Below are 19,843 nucleotides of genomic sequence, written 5' to 3' on the forward strand. Positions count from 1 at the left end.
CAACCGGCCCCAGAAAGCAAGTCTGCCGTTTTATTCAATAAGCGAACTAACTGATGTTTTTAACCTTAGTACAAAGATACTGTTTACAACTACATATTCAGCGCATAATATTCAAGTTGACTCATTCAAGAGGGATGTAAAAGTGTTATTTAATTTTGACTTATCCACCGTTTAAGCTAAACGGGCTTGATACAACCAGCCCCTGTACAACCGCGCAAGATCCGTTTACTGATACGTATTTATACGCGATGTACAATTGAACGATATCTTCAACAATAACTGCAGCAATAATTTGGATAACTGATTTCCTGTATATTCTAGCTGAGGGTAAATTCCCACTCATGTTCATTTAGCAGTATGACTGAGAAATAACGGTCCAGTTAATTTGGATAAAATGCTCAATATCAAGCAGTCAGTCAGGTGGAGATACCATTATGCAATGACTATACACACTCCGACTCGGTCGCTAGTATCAGTTAGCATTTTAGAATGCAGGATAGAAATACTGTACGAATTCGCATTTACAAGCTATATATCTGTCGTCCCTAGCTGAATCAATATCATTTTCGATCTTCAATTACCTTCGGTGCAAAATCCCACCATGCCAGATTCTGAATTTCCCACAGAAATTTAACATGCTGAGCCATATTTTTAATTAGACTAATCATGAATCCATGCATGGGACTATATATGCATGAGATCGGGAACGTCTATTTCAACAGTGGTTCTTCTAAAGTCTTCCCGCGGTAGTACAGATATCAGTAGGACCAAAAGGAGGGATGATGACTCTGTCAATGGTGTACCTAGGACGAATTTATCAATTTAAAATAATCAGGCAATATCCTGAAGGTATGGTTGAAATTATGGCAAGCAATAGTTGTGGTAAGATTAGTTTATTGTTTGGACTATATATTAAACGGTTTGATTTGTGAGTTGTAAAAAGGATACCCATTTGTATTGCCGTATGCACCACAACAATGCTGTGTTTTGGATATTATTGTATCGATTTAAAGCTGCTGAAGAATAGACTCTTTCCCCAAACTATATGATTAAGACACAAAGACTTACAAAGTATTTTAGTTTAGACGGGTTTTAGGAGTTTCTTCGTGCAATAAATGATCAAAAATCGTTGCAAGTATAAATGATTTTAAAACGTCGAAATATATCGATGATGTGGCGGCCGCCTGAACTTAATCTGTATCGCTATGAACCGTGACGAACAGCGAAATAAATGTTTCAGTTAAGTTATGTACCGAGAGATATACGTATCAATATTGAGACGGGTTTCCACAGTTCCACTAGGCGGAATTTGAAGGTGGGGCTAAAATGTGTTCGTGATACTACTAAAGTCACCAGATAGGATGTTCTCGTACATGGGTGGAGGGTGACTCAAGTCTTCTTGTTAAGAAAGGAGTTCGCTGTAAGTGAAGAAGGAATACATTGATCCATAATGCGATCGAAGAAAATATATTTCAAGGGCATCACAGTCTTAGAAGAATATGTATAGGCTACAGAGAAAAAAACTAAATTTAACGAGTAGGTTGCAATGGCGTTACTATTACGGGCTCAGGCTGGACTGGACTGGACTGAGTCTCCTGGCCTAAGGCAGCCGCCTGATTAGACTGGATTTACTAGAATCAGCCAATCAGGTTCAGTATTTAAGGTTATTAGGGGCCTCCAGACTTGGTGTTACGCCACTGATTGCCGGCCGTATCGATAATAATAACTTTTATATCAAATATTACTCTCTTTTTTTTTTAATATTCATACTGATGTATATACTGTGACGGCAAGACGCGACTAAATTTGAATATATTCATGCTAAACCTTTAAGCAGAAATCCGATTATTAATGTCATCAAATTCGGAACAGCAAAATGTGACTCAGCATTAAAAAAACTCGCCGGCCTCACGCAAATAAGTACTTATCAGCTCAATATATAGCTGCATGAATTAATTATTAAATATACATGCATTCGGGGGTGATCATTTCAGTTGAAAGCTTTCAATACTTTGAAAACCATAGCATATAGCTTTAGCATATAGCTATTTAAGGCGCAATGAAAATCCGTAGTTTCGTGGATATAGCAGATATATTAAACATATTCTCGCGATTAATTAAATTTTTATTGCCTTTAAAATTAAAGTTTAATATATTTGTATATGAGTTTAAGCTGCAAAGCTATATCAATATAGCCTCTAATTGCCTTCATACAAAATTCATAAATTTTCCGTATTTGTTTGATCATAAGTATATCCCAGCTGATGGCTTTCCCACCGCAGGAACGGCTTGGCTTCAAAACGTTGATTTAATTTCACTTATTGATACTTATCTTTGTTCTCCGTGATCGATATTTCCAAAGAGGACTGAAATTATCACCTTTTCATTCATACTTTGATACTCAAGAAATTATTCCATTCTCTTCAGTGACGGTTGCTGAAAAACTAAATTCAGTTAGTGTTGCGTGTTAACGGTGAATTTCGAAAGTAGATTTCTCAGTATCAATTTATCGCACCTCCCGCGAAAAGTAATTTTTCACTAGATTCTTTAATAAGCTACAGCGTATGTTCTGATTACGTCATCTGTGTGATCTTTCCTATTTCTTTCAATGGCTGAATGTGGATACAAATATTTCAACTCCTTGACTTCTGTCATAGAAAACAAAAATTTGAGAATTAATCAGTTATTCGATCATCATTTGGTATGCTCTAGTATACTTTAACTCCGTTTCATATTTCTACCTGCATGTGTGCATCTTAGGAATAATATGACTGTCAGTAGCGTATTTCGTGAATGAATTACTGAACTCCTCGTTATTTCACTATCGTCCCGTACAGTTTCATATAAAATACTGTAATTGTACTGTAATTATACTCTAATTTTGTGTTTGACAATGCCATTGCTTCGCTAGTGAGTTCTTTTAACTCGCGCTCATTCCTGCTGGTTTTATATGAGCTGGCAACATGCTTCACATTCAAAAACCACTGTTTCACGAAGCTAGTTTAAAGCTACTGTGGTTTCTGCATAATATACGAAGTGAAAATCGTACTTTTTCCCCGGAAATTTACGTATGAAATCAAGCCTTCAATATAAAATAGAGAAGAACACTAGAACACCACATTCATTAAAAGTGTGTTATCTATTCACTTGGAATCAATTTTCTTTGTTCTTGCAATTAAATACGGTTATATACAACATCTGAACATCATGCAGATTTCAGAATGTATCATAAACTTCCGTCCAAAACACAAACTATCACATATGTGAAATTCTCACGCTCGTTGACTCAGGTCAGCTGTGTTACTTTGTGTAAGCACACTACTTGTGAACCAAACAACAATGTTTACATTGAATAGCGATTTCTCTAATTTTGATAACTTCCCGGGCAATATACAAATTAAAAGAAAAAGACATGAACGTGAAACTAAAGCTGGGCACAGTTGCGTTTATAAACGACTCATTCCATCTATATATATAACAGATCAATAAAAATCTATTTCCGTATAATATGGGGCGATACCTTCGGTGATTGGGTACTTGGCACATCAATGAGGGCCCCCAAATGTCAACGATAGCCCTGAATGACGCGGTCTGCAAATCAGAACACCCCACGTACAAGAAACGTAAAACTGGCAGAATACACACAGGGTTTATCTGAATATTCCATGAGATTAATTTGGTATATCTAGAATGGCATCCCAGTGATCCTTTAGCCTGGACGCTCTAGAACTTTGGTGCCAAATGCACTCGATCGACCTTTGTACCTGACACATAGCTGAAAGAAGTTGACTTAACCCCAATGCCCCGACTTTTTAAGATGATTTGTCCCACTTGGAGCACTTGGATACGTTATCGGTTTCGTTGAATAGGATTTTGGGTAACGTTGGATGACGATGAATTCGGGTTTTACATGCGGACAATTCTTTGGAATATCGCAACTAGACGTTTTAGAAATTTGGAGATCTGATAATCATATCTGCATGACCTTGTCCTGTCATTTCGATTTTTCTATCCCATCAAGCAGAAGTTTCATGACTTCTTGACAAATCTAGTCAGGTTAGACCTTTTGCGTTTGTTGAAGTTTTTATTCCATTATTCGGCAACGATTTTGACGTTAAAAACTATGCAGTGTCGTCGTCGTCATGCAATAAAAAGCAAGGTTATTTTATTACATGTATCTAACCGGTCTCAGTTGCTCCCTTCTCCAGAACACATTGGCGCATGCGGGTAATCAAGGCTGCCCGCATTCCTTCATGACTTGCGGAATTTGGGCCGGGGTAAGTAGCCAACTAATATAGTAGATGTGTAGCCTTCATGGTGAAAATTATTGATTCAATCCCCGGCGAATGGAACAATCTGAGCTTCAACATCAGCAAGGGCACGTGTACATTTTTTAAAATGCAGAGAGTGGGGGAGGGCTAGAGTTAACTAGACCGAAAACACGAATACTGACACTTTATATATTATATAGCATTTTAGACTTATATGGGATAAAAATATCATAGAATATTTTAAAGCTTTTTCCTCTTAGGACTAAAGTAACCCAGGGAATTATAGGTATCTTGATGGCTTGGGAAAATGTTTATTTTGTAGTCTGTATTTTGAAACTTGAATTTTCTAACTATTCTGAAAGTTTTATCATTATAGTTTATTTGAATCAATTCTGACAAACAATCAGTGCCGTAAAACAGGCTAAAAAGGATTAGAAGCCTCCTTTATTATACTATATATCCCTTACTACTGTTCCATGTAAACTCTCGGAATGTCAGTTGTATTTCTCATTAATGAGCATCCCCCCCCTCATAGTGAACCACTCGCAGGCAACTGTCACTGGCCAGTGCCATAGATTAGGCATTTTACTATTTTTACTATTATTCCTATTATTTGTGAGGAAATGATAGATATACCAAAAAACAAAATGGTAATAGTTCATGGTTAAACGTTTAGCAAAACAAATGTACGAAGGTAGTTGAGAAACACAATTAACTAAACCGTGTGCGTGACATTTAAGCTTGCCTGTCGGAAAGATTATCCGAAACATACTAAAAGTATATTTGCTTGTTTCTTTTCTGTTTCATCTTTACTTCTTTTGAGCGCGGTTCATCAAAAAACATTTCAATTTCCGGCCTGTCTTGAGAGGTTGGAATTTGGTAAGACACAAGTAGCTAGGCCTCATTTCCTTTATACACGCGTGTGTTTCGCGATTTATTTTTCAATTTTTAGGTTAGGGACAGCTTAACATCCATTTTACAGCCATTTTCCCTTTAAACTAAAATGTTCATTTATTTATTGAACAATAAGATGCTTAATTGAATTAAAAACATGATCAGTTGCTCACTATAAATTTGGCGTAAAAAAAGGCAGCACAGATGGAAAGCTGTGATTTCCATTCATGGACCTAGCCAGATTTTTGTAAACATAAATATATTCGGTACATATACAATAACGGTCACTGTCCATGGTCGATATTGGGTCGGGTTTAGGATTTGAATGTTGTTGTTCTGTAAGAATCTGGGGTAAAACCTGGAAGAACTAACAATTGGACATTTTTAACAGCCATTAAGCAATAAACAGTTACGCGAACGATTAAATTTACCATCCAGAAGCAGCTGTTTTTATTGTTCGAATGTCTTCGAATGTCTTCGAAGGGCTATTTCTGTGATAATAGTGCTAATTGGACGCATGCGCAGATCCATCGTATGATTGTGTTCATTTTCCCTTGGTCTGATGCGAGCAAACTCGATTTACGGAATCACAGCGTGTTTATTTATCCAACAATGAACTTGTTTTGAACCCTTTTACGATCGTCTCCCCATTCTACTCGACACTTGAATAATTCATTAAGTCAAATGGCAAGCACTTTGTCTAAATGAAGAAGAAGTGAAGAGGACTCTTACGGACTGTTGTTGGGGTAACTGCATCCTTTCATTTATTAATTTGTTATTTTGGTTTGTTTCTCCACACGGAGAGTCTAATTGAATGATCCTCGATGTGAAACGCACGTGTACGAATGAATGAACTAAGGTGAAGTACAATTGGGCGTTTCTCTTGGGGTTTACTAAACATTAAAAGAAGCTTTGAAAGGATACATCAATGCTATTGACATTGCGAAGAGACAATGCATCGAACATAAACCTTAATTAACTTTAAACTATTTGCCGTACAATGCTGCAACGAATTTCCCTCGCTTGAGCTGGGAAACTGGCTGGATTTTTGGGGACCCAATTATGGAAATACCTCAAATTCCAACGCATTGAAGTGCAAAAAACTGCGTTTTGCTGAGAAAAATGCGCCGAGTTTGGCAAGATTTCTTGAGTTCGTCACATGTTTAAGCTCATTATCATTCAAAATTTATTTTATGTGGCTAGAACATCTGCTAAGTCTATTTGAATTTGCTCAAACAAAGGAAACCTAATGCCTCGAACGGCGTGGCTGTATGTGCTCAATGAAAACCTACCCATTCATGCCACGTTGTGTTCCGGGTTACAAGCCTAAGCAACGCATTTAGGCACACGAGTTTAACTCAGAGATAAACACCTATATATAATATAGACAATATAAAAGTTTATATACAGCCTAGCAGAACATTTCAGGATAATTTCTTAAGAGGCAATATAATAATGGCCGTTAGCGTTTTGAGGCGATTGCAAGCTGTGTAATTAGAAAACGGTCCAGACAAAAAAGAGCACATGCTAAAATTTTCCCAACATTTATTCGTGAGAAAACGTGCTTGACATTTCGCTGCCAAGCACTGCTTTGAAGAACAGTTTCTTTATGATCAGTCTTCGAATATGCCTTATAATTTTGTACTTACTGAAGCAATTGCATCTTTGCAATTTTCCTTTTTAATATTTTTTTCATTGTCATGCTGATGTTGCCCTGAAGCTATTCCATGCTCGAAAAAATTACAACGGCCAGGGATTTAAAATTTTTCCAAATATAATAAATGGATTTGGGGTGGTTCGGTTTTTAAAAGGGTCTCAAAAAAATTGGAATTTAATCTTGCCTTTTGTTACACGCCTTAAGACAATGGGCAATAGGCTGACCTTATAAGTAGGGTTTCCAAGACCTCCTAGCTCGACACTACACGTGGGATCTGTGCATAAACTTGGTTTATTTTGATCTGTGTACATGCAACTCTATTATAATGAGAACGCTTTGTGATATATTAATAGTACACAAACATCGCTAATATTACTCGTGTTTTTATCACAAGGAGTGAATAGGGCGAAACTGATAGCGATATGGACAGTTGTACAAACTTAATTTACCCATTAATTTTTTTTTCTCTTTTTCTCGTGTGTTTTATTGTGTGCTGGGAAGAGCAATATAGCACAGTGACGCCATATGGTACACATACGATTATCAAGAGTTAAGTCAGTTAAACTTTAGGTAAAGAGCTGCGATTATTTATTAATCTACAAAATATGATGTTCTTTTTATTACATTGTAGGCCATTTCCAATTGGTACAATGCTTTTCGAATGCCCTCTCGCTTTACGCAATTTAACAAATCACCTTGTGAATGTTTTATCCCGAACAGGACAGGCTGTGGCAGGTGAAACAGTATGTAGTTGGACATAACAAGTTTTTCGTTCTACACCTTTGATTGCAAATGGCGTCATTATCATGTAATTTGTGACTTATTTCCAAAGTGTACAACGTGAAAACAGCCGGGGATAAGGGAAACGTTCAACAGAAGAAGAAAAGCAATAACCACAACCTGTTTACAAAATTGCTTTAATAAAAATCTATCGCCTTCGCTACAAAATATCCTCGAGTGTACATATTTAAAATTATACATTAGTATATATACTGATCTAAACAGTGTTTTTATGATATCCTATGTGAGAAAAAACATCATAATATCGCTAGAAAGCATTAATATTCAATTTGAAACGAAGCAGAACAAGTGTTATTTCGTCTCGGGTCTTCGGGTGTCCACACTTTCGCAGTCATGATCGTGTTTTGCCTGGATTTTGATTTGTCTGTCCACGATAGCGAATGTCCCCGTAAAGGTGGTAGTCCGTATTCATTCGGTACATCTGAGAAATGAAGAAACAAGCTTAGAATTGTGATTATGAGCTTCGTTGATTTGAGACTTCAAACCAGCCATGTCCCAACACTTTCATCGAACATTGTTGAATAACTAATTACATTCAACCGCGCGGATTTCGTAGATTGAAAAAAGCGACACCGGTAAATCAGAATGATATCATACAAAGGAGTCTCAAATGATATCATATACAAAGTCTCAAACGTTTTCAATAACCGCGTGCTTGTACAAAATCATGTTTTGCAAAACAACTACGATTCTGTGTTTTACTGCAAACATTACAGTCTATATATATATATATACACTGACATGACAACATTACGATTTAAACTACACTTTTCAATTATAAACGGCCTAAACATACCAAAATAATAGCATAAAGGCGTCGGGCAAAGCAGGAACTTCAAATGAACATTCTCCTCTTACCTAAACCTTGATGACGAATCATAATTTTCTTCTGTTTTTCGATCCGAGGTCGGCTGCATAGTTTCTCATTGTGTCGAACATCAGAGTTTATGATATCGGAGAGAAAACCGATATATCCAATAGCTAAACGTAAAGTGTCCACTTTCGAGAGTCTCTTCTCGTAGGGTAATGTGGGAATATGATGACGAAGGCCCTCGAATGCCTCGTTGATACTCTGCATACGTTTTCTCTCTCTCATATTCGCTGCATGTCTTTGAACGACTGGCTCTCGTATTCCGCCACTGGTGGATTTGCGTTTTCTGCGTCTCTTACAATTTGTTAAATTGTCCATAAATTGTCCACTTAGGTTGGATTCTTTAAAAATGGTTGTCGTGCAATTCATTTCGCTCCCGGTGTAATTCACTCGTCCGGTCTTTAGGAAAACTCGGCAAACTGATGAACTAGCACGGGTGATACGCAATGCTCTTTTTATCGCTGCGAGGCGAGCTCGTTAGCCAATCAGCGAGCCGAGACCTCGGAAACGAGACTGCACGACAAATAACCAATTCATTTTCCATTGTCCAAAGCCGATAAAACGAAATGCTTTAATGATATACATTACGTGAATTTCTTCACAAAAGCGGGATTAGTAAATGACTTTATGTTAAGCGATGTTTAAATAGGAACTTATAATTCAAACATATAGAACAAAATATCAAGCAAACTTTTATATAGCTGAAAGACACGAGAACATTTTGACCTCGACTCTATAAGTATAAATGGTTATTTGTGTATTTACTTTTTGTATGCAAATCAGACTCAAGTTTTGTACGTACAATATTTTAATATCTTCCAATTTGTTCGTATTTATAAAATTATAACTCCGGTGCATGGATATAGCAGCTGGTCGGTTAGTCGGTTCTGCCTTTATATTTACACCAAACAAGCCTCTCTAGTTCTGTTTGTCGATTTAAATATATCCGATACATGCAAACTTTACACACTGTTAATGAATTGAAATATCGATTTTCAATTAGCACACAAATGAATGAATTGATTTAATTCAACCCACTACCTGTCACTGTTATGCAGATTTGACTGAGTATATCCTGTCGACAAACGCTATACATATGACTATATAAGCCGATAAATTCTATCAACTAGGAAAGATATAGTATGATTTAAACATCTACACAACTGCATATCTGCATGAAGAATCTGTTCACTGGCTTTTGATTTTTGCCATTCTGGCGTGAAATGAGCGCTGTATATATTAATTGTTTAGTTTGTGCAATTCACTCAGCGGGGATGTGGAAGGAATTTTGAGTTATTAAAACACAATTAAGGGTGAAGATATATCGTTTATGTAACACTTAAAGTCCATGCACCACGGGCCGATTCGTTATTTCGTTTCATATACGGACGCCGATACAACGAAGAAATATACGGCTTTAAGAGTTTGTTAAACCTTAATAATTACTTTCATTTATCGTGGGGTAATCCAATACTCCCCATAGTCGTTTTGTTGTTTAATCTTACAGCTCCCTGCCTGCTAGGCCAATGTCAATTAAAACCGAATTTGAATGACGCGATTCATGCTGCTCGAAAATAAATTCAAACTGGACAATTCGTTTTTACGTCAGTCGATTGAAATGATAATTTCATCTTTATACGGTATAATCCATGCTTTCATTCAAATTTGATTAACCAAAGACAAAAATTCTAGGCTTTTTCTTGAGATATTTGGCAGTAGACAAGCGACAAAGGTTTTTTCACCTACATTGCGTTGAATGGCGCTAAAAGTAAAAGTGCATGTCGCTGCGTGATAATCAGGTTAAAGTTAGACTTCAGAAGTTCAGGAATAGCTGACTTTTAGAGAATATTAGGAACACACACTGTGTTATCAGACGAACTCTCCTAACAAAGACCTTCAGACTAAACCACGGAGAGGTTTTTCTGCGTATTTTACGCAGTTTCATGGTTTTAACAACATTTGCTTGATGAGAAGAAATTCGATGACGCTTATTTGATAGCAGCGTTATTTCTCAAAACGATTTACCAGTCACGGAGTTACCCTCTAATATTAATGCTCCCAAATCCGATTAATATATTTTCCGAACAGAAACAAGAACATGGTTATCAGAAGTGCTAAACCACGTAACGGAAGAGCTTCAAAGAGTAGCGTGTTTGAGTTGTTTCCATGCAATTAAAACTGTGTGTTCAAATGCTTTATTAGTACAAGATGTAATTGTCGGTCAGTTGGGTGTTTCGGTAAGAATTTAAATAATAGAAATACTAGCTACTATAGTGGTATTGACATTTATCTTGGCGTATGTGGCTGGAATTCTATGATTGTATCATATAAATGAAATTAAAAATATTTCATTTGCTTACATAGTTCCTATCACTATAGATACATTAAATTTAACCACCTTGTATAAAATTCAAACAAAAGCAATCTGCATTGTGACTATCAAAGGCTACGAGTCAAAAAGCTGAATAATTAAATTTAACAGTACATTAGATTTTCATAAAAATGATTTATAGATCGTTTCGAACACGTTTTCAATAAGAAACTGAGACGCGCTTTGTCCTAGTAGTCAACGTATTTATCTTTTGAGCACGGTTTTCGGTACAGTTTTTGTTGAGATCGTAGCGGTATTGAATGCTCATGTTTAAATTATCTCTTCAATCTATTTGCGTTTCTTAATTAATATATTCACATAAGATTTTAATTACGCGAGAGTGACGCATATTAATTATTTATGTCACAGTGTAAGTATTGCACGTATAAATACATATTGTCATTATAATAGTTTTTTAAATAAAACATCAACTGATTGCTTGTGCTTGAGGCCAACAACAAGTATGGGTAACCCTGGATTTGTTATATATATATACAGTCCAGCGGAGATCACAGTATAACGATATTCCTGTAAAATACTGGTGAAGGCAAATAGCGAAATGGTGAGTTGCACAATATCTTGACCCTATTAATGGTTAAGCTGATCATCAGTTATCCTAAGAATTTTTCAAAAGATTGGAAAGAGTGATCAGCAAAAAGAATGATGCAGATTATTTGCATCGCAGCACCCAAACTGAGTGGGTCACTGGTGTGTGTCCCAGAGAAGACCGGGTGTTAATTTACCCCCTCAGTATTTGCTAGCGTGATATACGTGTAATACACAGATAAGAGTCTAGGCTAGAAAATTTCAAGTTGGACTAATTTATCTGCCTCTTTATCGAGGCTCCAAAGAGGGCTTAAAGGCTTTGTAAACTTCAACTGCATTCATTTGGTGAATGAAGTTAAATCAGGGAAATATTGCTTTCTGTTTGACATTGGGCAGGTTGCAGCTTGAACGCAAATTTGATAAAAAGAAAAAAAACCCAGCTAAATTCTTAATCTTGGTGGCAAACAACGACATCACTTGCTATCGAGGAAAAAATCGCCAGACCTGAAGAAACAAGTGAGGCGTATGTCACCATCGGTCTGTTGAAATATGAAGAGCACCCAGAAGATAAATTCAGAATTACTTTAGAGAGAACATTTCGCAATTTCAACAATTCGCAGAAAGCAACTAATTCGGCGCTATCACATCTAAATAGCTGAAAGAATTTTAAAATCGTTCTCTTTCGGGCACCATGATTGAAGACGAATTGTAAAAATTTTAGGCAAATTATCCTTTCTGTTTCGGGCAACATGAAGTAGTTCAAAGTTTAATCAAGAAACCGCTGCTCATATTTTGTGAATCTTGGTGATTCATTTATGGTCATTCATCACAAAAATGATTTATTGATTTGGTCGAATCTGATCATCTTTATGTAATATTATAAATACCAAAATATCTGATCTGTCAATGAATAACTTCAATGTATTGATCGTCATTTTTATTTCACTATCCTGTTATGGGACGGTGTTATCTTGGGATAATATTGATTTAGAATTATTTGATTTGGTTGAAGACGTAAGGACCAATTTCTATGAAGTATTAGGAGTACCAAAGGTCAGTTTTTAAGTGCTTGAATTTATTATCAACACAAATAAAACTTACTTTTCTTATAAGTTGTAGGTGAAGTATGTCCTTGGTAATGTATACACAGTTTTAAAAAATAGCTAGTACATTTACAAGGACAGGAAGTCTTTAAGTGATTTTTGATTTATGCATACACAGTGTCATTGTAACTTGCTTAGACCTTTCTTTGTATTTGTGTTTCTTTGTATACTATTTCCCAAGAAGTATTTGCACGAAATGTGTCAAGCAGACCTTTTTTAAAGGGGTTCCTTGGAAACATGAAAATGTTTTTTATTTTACCAAAATGTCTTCAAATTGTACATGTGCAGCATATGCTGTTTTTTGACTAAAACCTAATATTTTATTTCTAGAGTGATTACACACATAATGCTAGTTGAAGGTGCTCCACCACATGTACTATAAAATGTTTCACTCTTCCAGGATGCAAGTGCTGCAGAGATACGGAGAGCATATCGCAAATTGTCCCTCCATTTACATCCTGACAGAAGCGATGATCCTACATCTGAAGAAAAATTTCGCCAGGTGAGAATACGTACAATGCATGTGTTTTATGGGCAAATTGGTGTGTTAACACAGACATTGTTTAATAGAGTTATAAATTTTCCTTGAAATGTTGGTTTTAAATTAAGCAGTTGTGAAATACAACTTTGCATTCTTTCCTACCTTTTGAGTCTACAACCCTTCAGTGCCATGCAGCCATAGTTCGCAAATTCTCTTAAATGGGTTTTGTATGTATGCCAATTTTATTAAAGTGCTACTGAAATGAAATTTTGGGTACTTTTTTTATGTCCACTACAATAAGGTAAGGTTTCGAATTAAATTAAATTGAATTAAAATTGCGTTTTGGTGTTTGTTATGTAGCTTGTTGCTGTTTCAGAGGTTTTAAAGGATGAGGAAAAACGAAAAAGGTCAGAAAGGCCCAGCTTCTAGGGCAAACATTAAGCATTTATTTACTATGATCACAAATTTGATTTTCCTCTTTTTTCATTGGGTCATTTTCTGTCATGTCACAAAGATGACTCTCACTGTGCCACCTCTCTATCAAATGTGGTGTAATAACTGCCTAAAATAGACAAAAACACCTCTCACTGTTTTGGCTCAAAGGCCTTCATTAGGAGGGGTGCCAACCTTGTACGCAGAGTTTTATTACCTACCATACTCTCCTGACAGTTGCAAAACGTTGAGGAGACTTTGTTGTTGGATGACGGATAAAGTTGTTAGACAATGCATTCGCGTTGTTCCAGGTGTATATTTGAATGTTCCCACATTGTGTTCTACTCCCTTACAGAAGTGCAACAATCTTTGGAAGGAAAGTGTGCACTCACTGTCATTAGATATAACATAAACTTATGTGTTGCAAAGCTCTGTAATTCATATTATTTGTTTCAGATATGACATCATATTACGAGATGGTTTGCCTGATTGGCGGCAACCAGTGTTTTATTATCGACGTGTACGAAAAATGGGCTTTTTGGAATTTTTGCTTTTCATATTTGTTATTTTCACTATTGGACATTTCATCATTGCATGGTCCATATACCTGGAACGAAAGTTTGAGTTGGTTAGTTTCCTACATTGTTTACAACGATTCTCCATTGATCTAGAGAGGCCAGAATTTCTCGAAAGGTTTTGAAATTCAAACTGAGCATTAGAAATTTTATTAGTATATACTGTAGATTGTAGTACTGTAACACACATACAGTACCTGTGTCCTCAAATGGCTATTGTCTATTGTAACAAGAACTTCTAGAAGAGTTAAACTGTTGAAAGGGATTTTAAGTGTTTCCATAAATTCAGGATGAAGTATTGACCTCGTTTAAGAAGAAAAAAGAGAAAAGAAATAGAAAACTGTTGAAGCAGGGAGCTGTAGTTGATGATGTTCAAATCGAAGATATTTTAGGTAAATAATAGACCTTTATCAGTTTCTCAGAAATAACATGAAACGCGGAAAGTCTGATGTTACCAAAGTTTCATTGTCTCCGCAGAACTAACGAGCCAATCAAACTTTGTGCCACATCAAACTTTCTCTAAAAACTTTCTCTAAATGCTCAGTTTCATGCAGACCGTCAATCTAGTTACTCAACCCCAGTATTTTCATTGCGTACTAATGCTTGTAGATATCTTATTAATTTCTATTGCCTCACTTCTCATGGTGGGATGGACAGCCGGATGTTTAGTTATAAGTCAGATGCCAAAGATATTTGTACCCGATAGGTTGACTCATTTTGTTTTATCGGTGGTTTTGCAGACGAAGAAGGAGTGCGTAAGCCAACATTCTGGGATCTTTTGCCGTTTGTTCTTTATCGATTAATTGTGTCGAGCATTCAACAAGCTCGGCTGAGAAGAGAGTTTGCCAGACAAGAGAAAATGAGACAAAAATTACTGAAAGAAGAGGAGGAAAGAGAACGAGAAAGAGAATTAGGTACATGTATAACCACTGTTTATATAACGGTATTATCTCTTTAACCCCCTTCTCAAGCAAGCCCCGTCTCCAATATGTATGTTGTCTTCTCTCTCAAGAGATTATAAACCAACGAGAGGTTAATAGAATACAATATGTTCTTCTTTTATGTTTTCAGAAAACTCTTTAAAACCGAAGCCACGTCGGCAACGCGTCACACAACAGCCAGGTTTGAGTTCGGAAGATGTTGCTAAATGGGAAGGTGCGCCTGTGACCACGCACCTATCACGTGATGGCGATGAAGAGAACATGGGGACAACGGAGATTGGAAATAGAATAATGGAGGGACAGAGGGTATGTGAGCGAAGTATTTAAAGTATGTAGCTGGTGGTAGAGGTGATGTATTAGATACCCTCGTTATGGTAGTGCCAGAAATTTAAAGAATTCGCATAGTTCGGTCTTGCTCAAAAGTGTCAAATTAATACAACTTATGGATGTAATCTCTCTGATTACACTACGCTTACACTACAAACAGCAAGTTGATCAACATGACCTCATGAGGCGCCCGCGTCGACAAACCGGAGGTTATGATGCGCCTGGTTAGGACATAGAAATAATGAGTACTTATAAAACTATGCATTGAATATAAATTATATTGCTTTGAAATAGGAAGGTGAATGGAGTGAAGAAGATCGCTCAAAATTATCTCGTTTAATGGTGAAATATCCTGGTGGTACTCCTGGCCGATGGGAAAAGGTTGGCTGCGATATGGGCAGGTCTGTAAAAGATGTAAGTACAATTTGCTGTACTTTCATAAAGTACTAACCATTAACTGTATCTTAACCATTACTTAAATGTAATGACCTACTCACCGCACCTTAATTCTACCTGCTCTTCTTACTATTTACTGTACCTACTACTATACTTCGTTGAACTTATATTTAGTGCGTTCAGTAGAAAAACCGTTCTATGTACGTTGGTCAAGATTTTAGAGAATCTTGATCGGAAGCACTATTGGTAGATGGTGTTCTTATATTTTTTACATTGGGAAACATGCAGGGAAAACAACCACCTAATGAATAGTTCAATGTTTTGTAGATCACTACACAAGTTAAGCAAACGAAGTCGATGATAAAGGACCAAGCCGTTCCTCATCCGGGTTTGTTATATTTGACCAATTACATTAATCCTGTTCGATTACGTGTGATTTGTATTTGATGCAAATAAAAATTAGGCCACATTGCTTGCAATCAGGAGTTCCTTCAATTGATTTTGCTGTACGTGGTTGCCGTCTCAGTATTTTTGGTGATATTGTTGTTGTCCTGTCCTGGGCGTTTCTCACGAACGTATCCAGGCGTCTTTTGCTTAAAATGTGGTTTTAATTAATTCAATCTTTTGCATAATTAATATCAATACGGGCGCGCAGGGGTGCTTGGGGAGAGCGCCACTCAAGCACCCCGCGTGCGCGCTAGCCGAAGATCGATATAAAAAACTGTAGTCGCCTATTTTAATGCGCCTGGGTACGAGGCTGTGTTGCTAACTTTCACTGATGTTGATAACATTTTCCAGGAGATTTGGCAAGACTTGTTCCGAATAACAAAAAAACAGCGAATTTGGATGACAACATTGTAACTAGAGTTATTAGAGAGGAGCATAACGGGATGTCAAATGATCACCAAGTGAAGCCGACGACAAATGGTGTGACAAAATCAGAAATACAAGACAAAGGATATTCTACTGCAAGTGCTGCTAAGTCTTCAACCACAGATTTATCAGCAGCAGAGTCTTTAGAGGACGATAAAAACGCTTGGTCACAAAATCAACAAAAACTTTTTGAAAAAGCATTGGCCACAGTTGCCAAAGACGCATCCGATCGATGGACACAGATTGCCAGAAATGTACCTGGTAAATCCAAGGTTAGTTCACTAAAGGATGGTGACTACTTTAAGCGGAACAATCGTGATTGTGTTCACCACGTCTTTATAGTGACATCTTTTTTGTGTCATTTTTTTTGCAGGAAGAATGTGTGGCGAGATACAAGTTTCTTGTAGAAATGCTTAAGAAACGAAAAAGAGGAGAAAGAAAATAGAATATAGTTAAAATGATGTCTAATAAATATGTACAAAAGATAGTTTTTAAATACAATTCGAACCGTTTTATGTTCTCTCTGCTGTGGAAGAGAATGCTTTAGCCTTTAGAGGACCTGAAAGCAAGTATTTTGGAAGAGGTATAATAAACTTATTCTCGTGTATCCTCCCATTTAGAAACCTCGGCATATTGACCTTTTATCTTTTCTTGCTACAACTGATCTTATAATACACTGAAATAGCAACTATACCGCTATCAAAAGGCGTTCTCAGCTCACGACTTTACAAATTACGATTGATCTAGAAACCTAATGCAAACTGCGCCTCGACTTTTAAGATATATTGCTAGGAAATAACACCCTATACTGCACGTATATCAGATCGGGGCTTACTATCAAAGACTACTGATATATACATATTTTATCCTATAGAGTTGGGTTAAGGTACCTGCGTTACTATACCACAGTTTACCAATGAATGTACCATATACCTAAGGATACCTTGATTTGGCGCCAGTCACGTCAGTGATCCTCAGTGCAGGGATCGCGTTTCTTAACGATGCAGTACTTCATGTAAGTCTACTCTGGGGCTTGATTTTTGTACTACAGAAAGAAAGATTTGCGAAAGTTTGTTTATTTATTTAGAATGATTTTTAATATTTTAAAATTTCTAACCAAGTTACGATATTCATACCAAATATAGAGCTCAAAATGAGTTGGAGCTTCTTCAACAAAAAGAAACTTGCGCCGAAATCAAGTGTCGACCGAGAGTTTGAAAGAGAAATAGCAAGATGCAACGAACTTGAAGCGAACACAAAAAAGCTCTACAAGGGCATGAAGCGTTGCAACGAATCGTTTGAAGAACTGACAAAAATAGAGCTCAAGATTGCTCAAGATATTTCTACTATGCCTACAAATGAAGAATCAAATGGACTTAATCACGCTGATCTTTTTGCGAAAACGTTGAAAAGTCTTGAATCGCATCGAGTTGAATTGGCGTCAAATGTTGTCAAAACAACAATTGAACCTATGAGGAAGTTTTATGGTGTTTTTCCAAGCGTTAATAGCGGTGTAAAGAAGCGGGAGCAGTGCTTACAAGAGTACATGAGATTAAGGGGAAAAGTTGACAAATACAAAGATAAGGAAAAGACTGCACAAAACATGAGTAAACTTGAACAGTATGAGAAGGAACTTGAGACAGCCAGAATTGATTATGAAACTCAAAATGTTTTAATGTTGGATGGGCTACCTCAGCTGTGGGAAGGTAGAGTTACATATTTTGAACCATGTTTTGAAGCCTTACAAAGGTCACAAGTTGATTACTACAGCAAATGTTGCCAAGCATATAGTGACCTGGTCCACACACTTGAGGGTGATAATGTTGCTGATGATGAGGAAGATGTTCAACTTGATGTGCAAGACATGCTCAATGACTTGAGATCATTGTCAATTATTGGAAATGCCTGAGAGGCTTACTCATAAGTCTATCTTGCAATCAATATATATCTGGCAAAGCATCTTGGTTTAAAAACCTTTTGGTTTGATTCCAGCTGATTTTGGCAGATTAAACAACATAAAACTATACACACAGTGATCCACCATTTTTTGAAGTTTTGCGTTTTTTGTTGAAAACAGTGATTTTTTGAAGAGAAAGAACTGACTGCACACACCACAGTAACTTAATTGTGTCATTGCCAAGGTAGTCAAACTGACAATACCTTCTGTTATTGCAACTTGCCTAAACTGTCAATATATGACTGTGAAATGCACTGCCGAAATTTATAAAACCTAGAAAGATGGTGAAAAAGTGCATAAAAAATAGCGAAAATAATTAAATAGTTACCTACCTTACTTTATAAAGTGACTTCATTGCAAACTATGTTTAATGTCCGTTATTCAGAAATAATGCTCAAAATTAATACAGCAAAAATTGTTTCCTTAGGAATTTTGAAAAATGGGTTAATTTTAATTTTAAACCATGTGTTAGGTCCCTTGGCTGATGTAAAAATATTATTTTCCTGCATGTCAAATGAATTCATGGAACCTTTAGCGATTTCTAACAATGTAAGGGAAGAGAATTTATAAATTACTCAAACTTTATTTTCCAACTAAACTTTTTACAACAACTTATGCTTTGTCAGAAATTGAGAAACAAAAAAACTTTCTTTGAGAAAACAAATTTTTTTTGAGAGAAAAAAAGTTTTGATTATAGCCAACCCCGCAGGCATTTCTATTCAATTCTGATTGCGGCAAACAAGTCTCATAAAAAGTTCCTCTATTTAGTCTAAAAAACGAGGTCCAAAAATTCGACTCAGTATTAAAGTAATATTCATATTTGGCTTACACAACGATTAACGTTCGAATAATCATCATGCAGAGAGCTCTACTGTAAAAAGACAGTGCCTGGTAGAATAAAATACTATAAAAAGACAATGCCTGGTAGAATAAAATAACGCAGCAACGTTGAATAGCGTGATTCATTACGCAGTTTCAAGATAAAATATCCGCGGTAAGGCTTGTTTTCACTTAACACGCCATACTGGCTACGGATTTGTCATCACCATGCTTTTAATTAATTTCAAAACTGACAGTATCCAATGTTCTCCGCCCTTAAGAGACACACCTTGAGGTGACCTAACTTTCAATTAATTGAAAAAAAGAGATATATACAAAACATATGTCTAAATAAGACATATTTATAATTTTAGTATGAATGAAGTGTATATATACGGTATAAATATGAGTCTACACATACTTCGTTAAACGTTAAATTCTAATTTTTAAATACTTTTATTTAAAGTACTGATTGATAGATTTTGTTGTGAGTAATCAGTCCTTCCATGGGTGTTCTTACGATATCAA

General features: G+C 36.3%; 3 protein-coding genes and 1 long non-coding RNA gene across 4 annotated transcripts; 3 read left to right on the forward strand and 1 right to left on the reverse strand.

Moving 5' to 3' along the window:
• The first annotated feature begins 200 nt into the window (after window positions 1–200).
• Window positions 201–7,902, forward strand: LOC114534389. Its single transcript, XR_003688131.1, has 2 exons — window positions 201–7,392; window positions 7,543–7,902. It is a non-coding gene; the product is annotated as an uncharacterized LOC114534389 (long non-coding RNA).
• LOC114534262 (pancreas transcription factor 1 subunit alpha-like) lies at window positions 7,867–10,232 on the reverse strand. The gene is made up of 2 exons (XM_028555778.1): window positions 8,482–10,232; window positions 7,867–8,044 (listed from the first exon to the last, which is right to left on the reverse strand). The coding sequence occupies exons 1-2, from the start codon at window positions 8,861–8,863 to the stop codon at window positions 7,881–7,883; spliced, it is 546 nt and encodes a 181-aa protein (XP_028411579.1). The 5' UTR covers window positions 8,864–10,232; the 3' UTR covers window positions 7,867–7,880.
• Window positions 10,233–11,454: 1,222 nt separating this feature from the next.
• LOC114517433 (dnaJ homolog subfamily C member 1-like) lies at window positions 11,455–17,063 on the forward strand. Its single transcript, XM_028537166.1, has 11 exons — window positions 11,455–12,464; window positions 12,915–13,016; window positions 13,356–13,402; window positions 13,884–14,055; window positions 14,292–14,394; window positions 14,743–14,916; window positions 15,074–15,249; window positions 15,565–15,684; window positions 15,994–16,054; window positions 16,465–16,811; window positions 16,913–17,063. Exons 1-11 carry the CDS (start codon window positions 12,318–12,320, stop codon window positions 16,982–16,984), a joined length of 1,521 nt encoding a protein of 506 aa, XP_028392967.1. The 5' UTR covers window positions 11,455–12,317; the 3' UTR covers window positions 16,985–17,063.
• LOC114517442 (bridging integrator 3-like) lies at window positions 17,039–19,438 on the forward strand. Its single transcript, XM_028537176.1, has 3 exons — window positions 17,039–17,122; window positions 17,414–17,554; window positions 17,685–19,438. The coding sequence occupies exon 3, from the start codon at window positions 17,693–17,695 to the stop codon at window positions 18,446–18,448; it is 756 nt and encodes a 251-aa protein (XP_028392977.1). The 5' UTR covers window positions 17,039–17,122; window positions 17,414–17,554; window positions 17,685–17,692; the 3' UTR covers window positions 18,449–19,438.
• The last annotated feature ends 405 nt before the right edge of the window (window positions 19,439–19,843 follow it).

The sequence above is a fragment of the Dendronephthya gigantea genome, unplaced genomic scaffold (assembly GCF_004324835.1).
Source record: "Dendronephthya gigantea isolate DGI-Jeju-01 unplaced genomic scaffold, DenGig_1.0 000000F, whole genome shotgun sequence".
NCBI lineage: Eukaryota > Metazoa > Cnidaria > Anthozoa > Malacalcyonacea > Nephtheidae > Dendronephthya > Dendronephthya gigantea.

Bases quoted from the DNA above. Each gene is read 5' to 3' on its own strand.
- LOC114534262 (XM_028555778.1), bottom strand. From the start codon at position 8,863: ATGAATTGCACGACAACCATTTTTAAAGAATCCAACCTAAGTGGACAA. The intron at 8,045-8,481 runs GTAAGAGGAGAA...TTCATTTCTCAG, and splicing joins GATTCGTCATCAAGGTTTAG to ATGTACCGAATGAATACGGA.
- LOC114517433 (XM_028537166.1), top strand. From the start codon at position 12,318: ATGAATAACTTCAATGTATTGATCGTCATTTTTATTTCACTATCCTGT. The intron at 12,465-12,914 runs GTCAGTTTTTAA...TCACTCTTCCAG, and splicing joins AAGTATTAGGAGTACCAAAG to GATGCAAGTGCTGCAGAGAT. The intron at 13,403-13,883 runs GTCAGAAAGGCC...TATTTGTTTCAG, and splicing joins GATGAGGAAAAACGAAAAAG to ATATGACATCATATTACGAG.
- LOC114517442 (XM_028537176.1), top strand. From the start codon at position 17,693: ATGAGTTGGAGCTTCTTCAACAAAAAGAAACTTGCGCCGAAATCAAGT.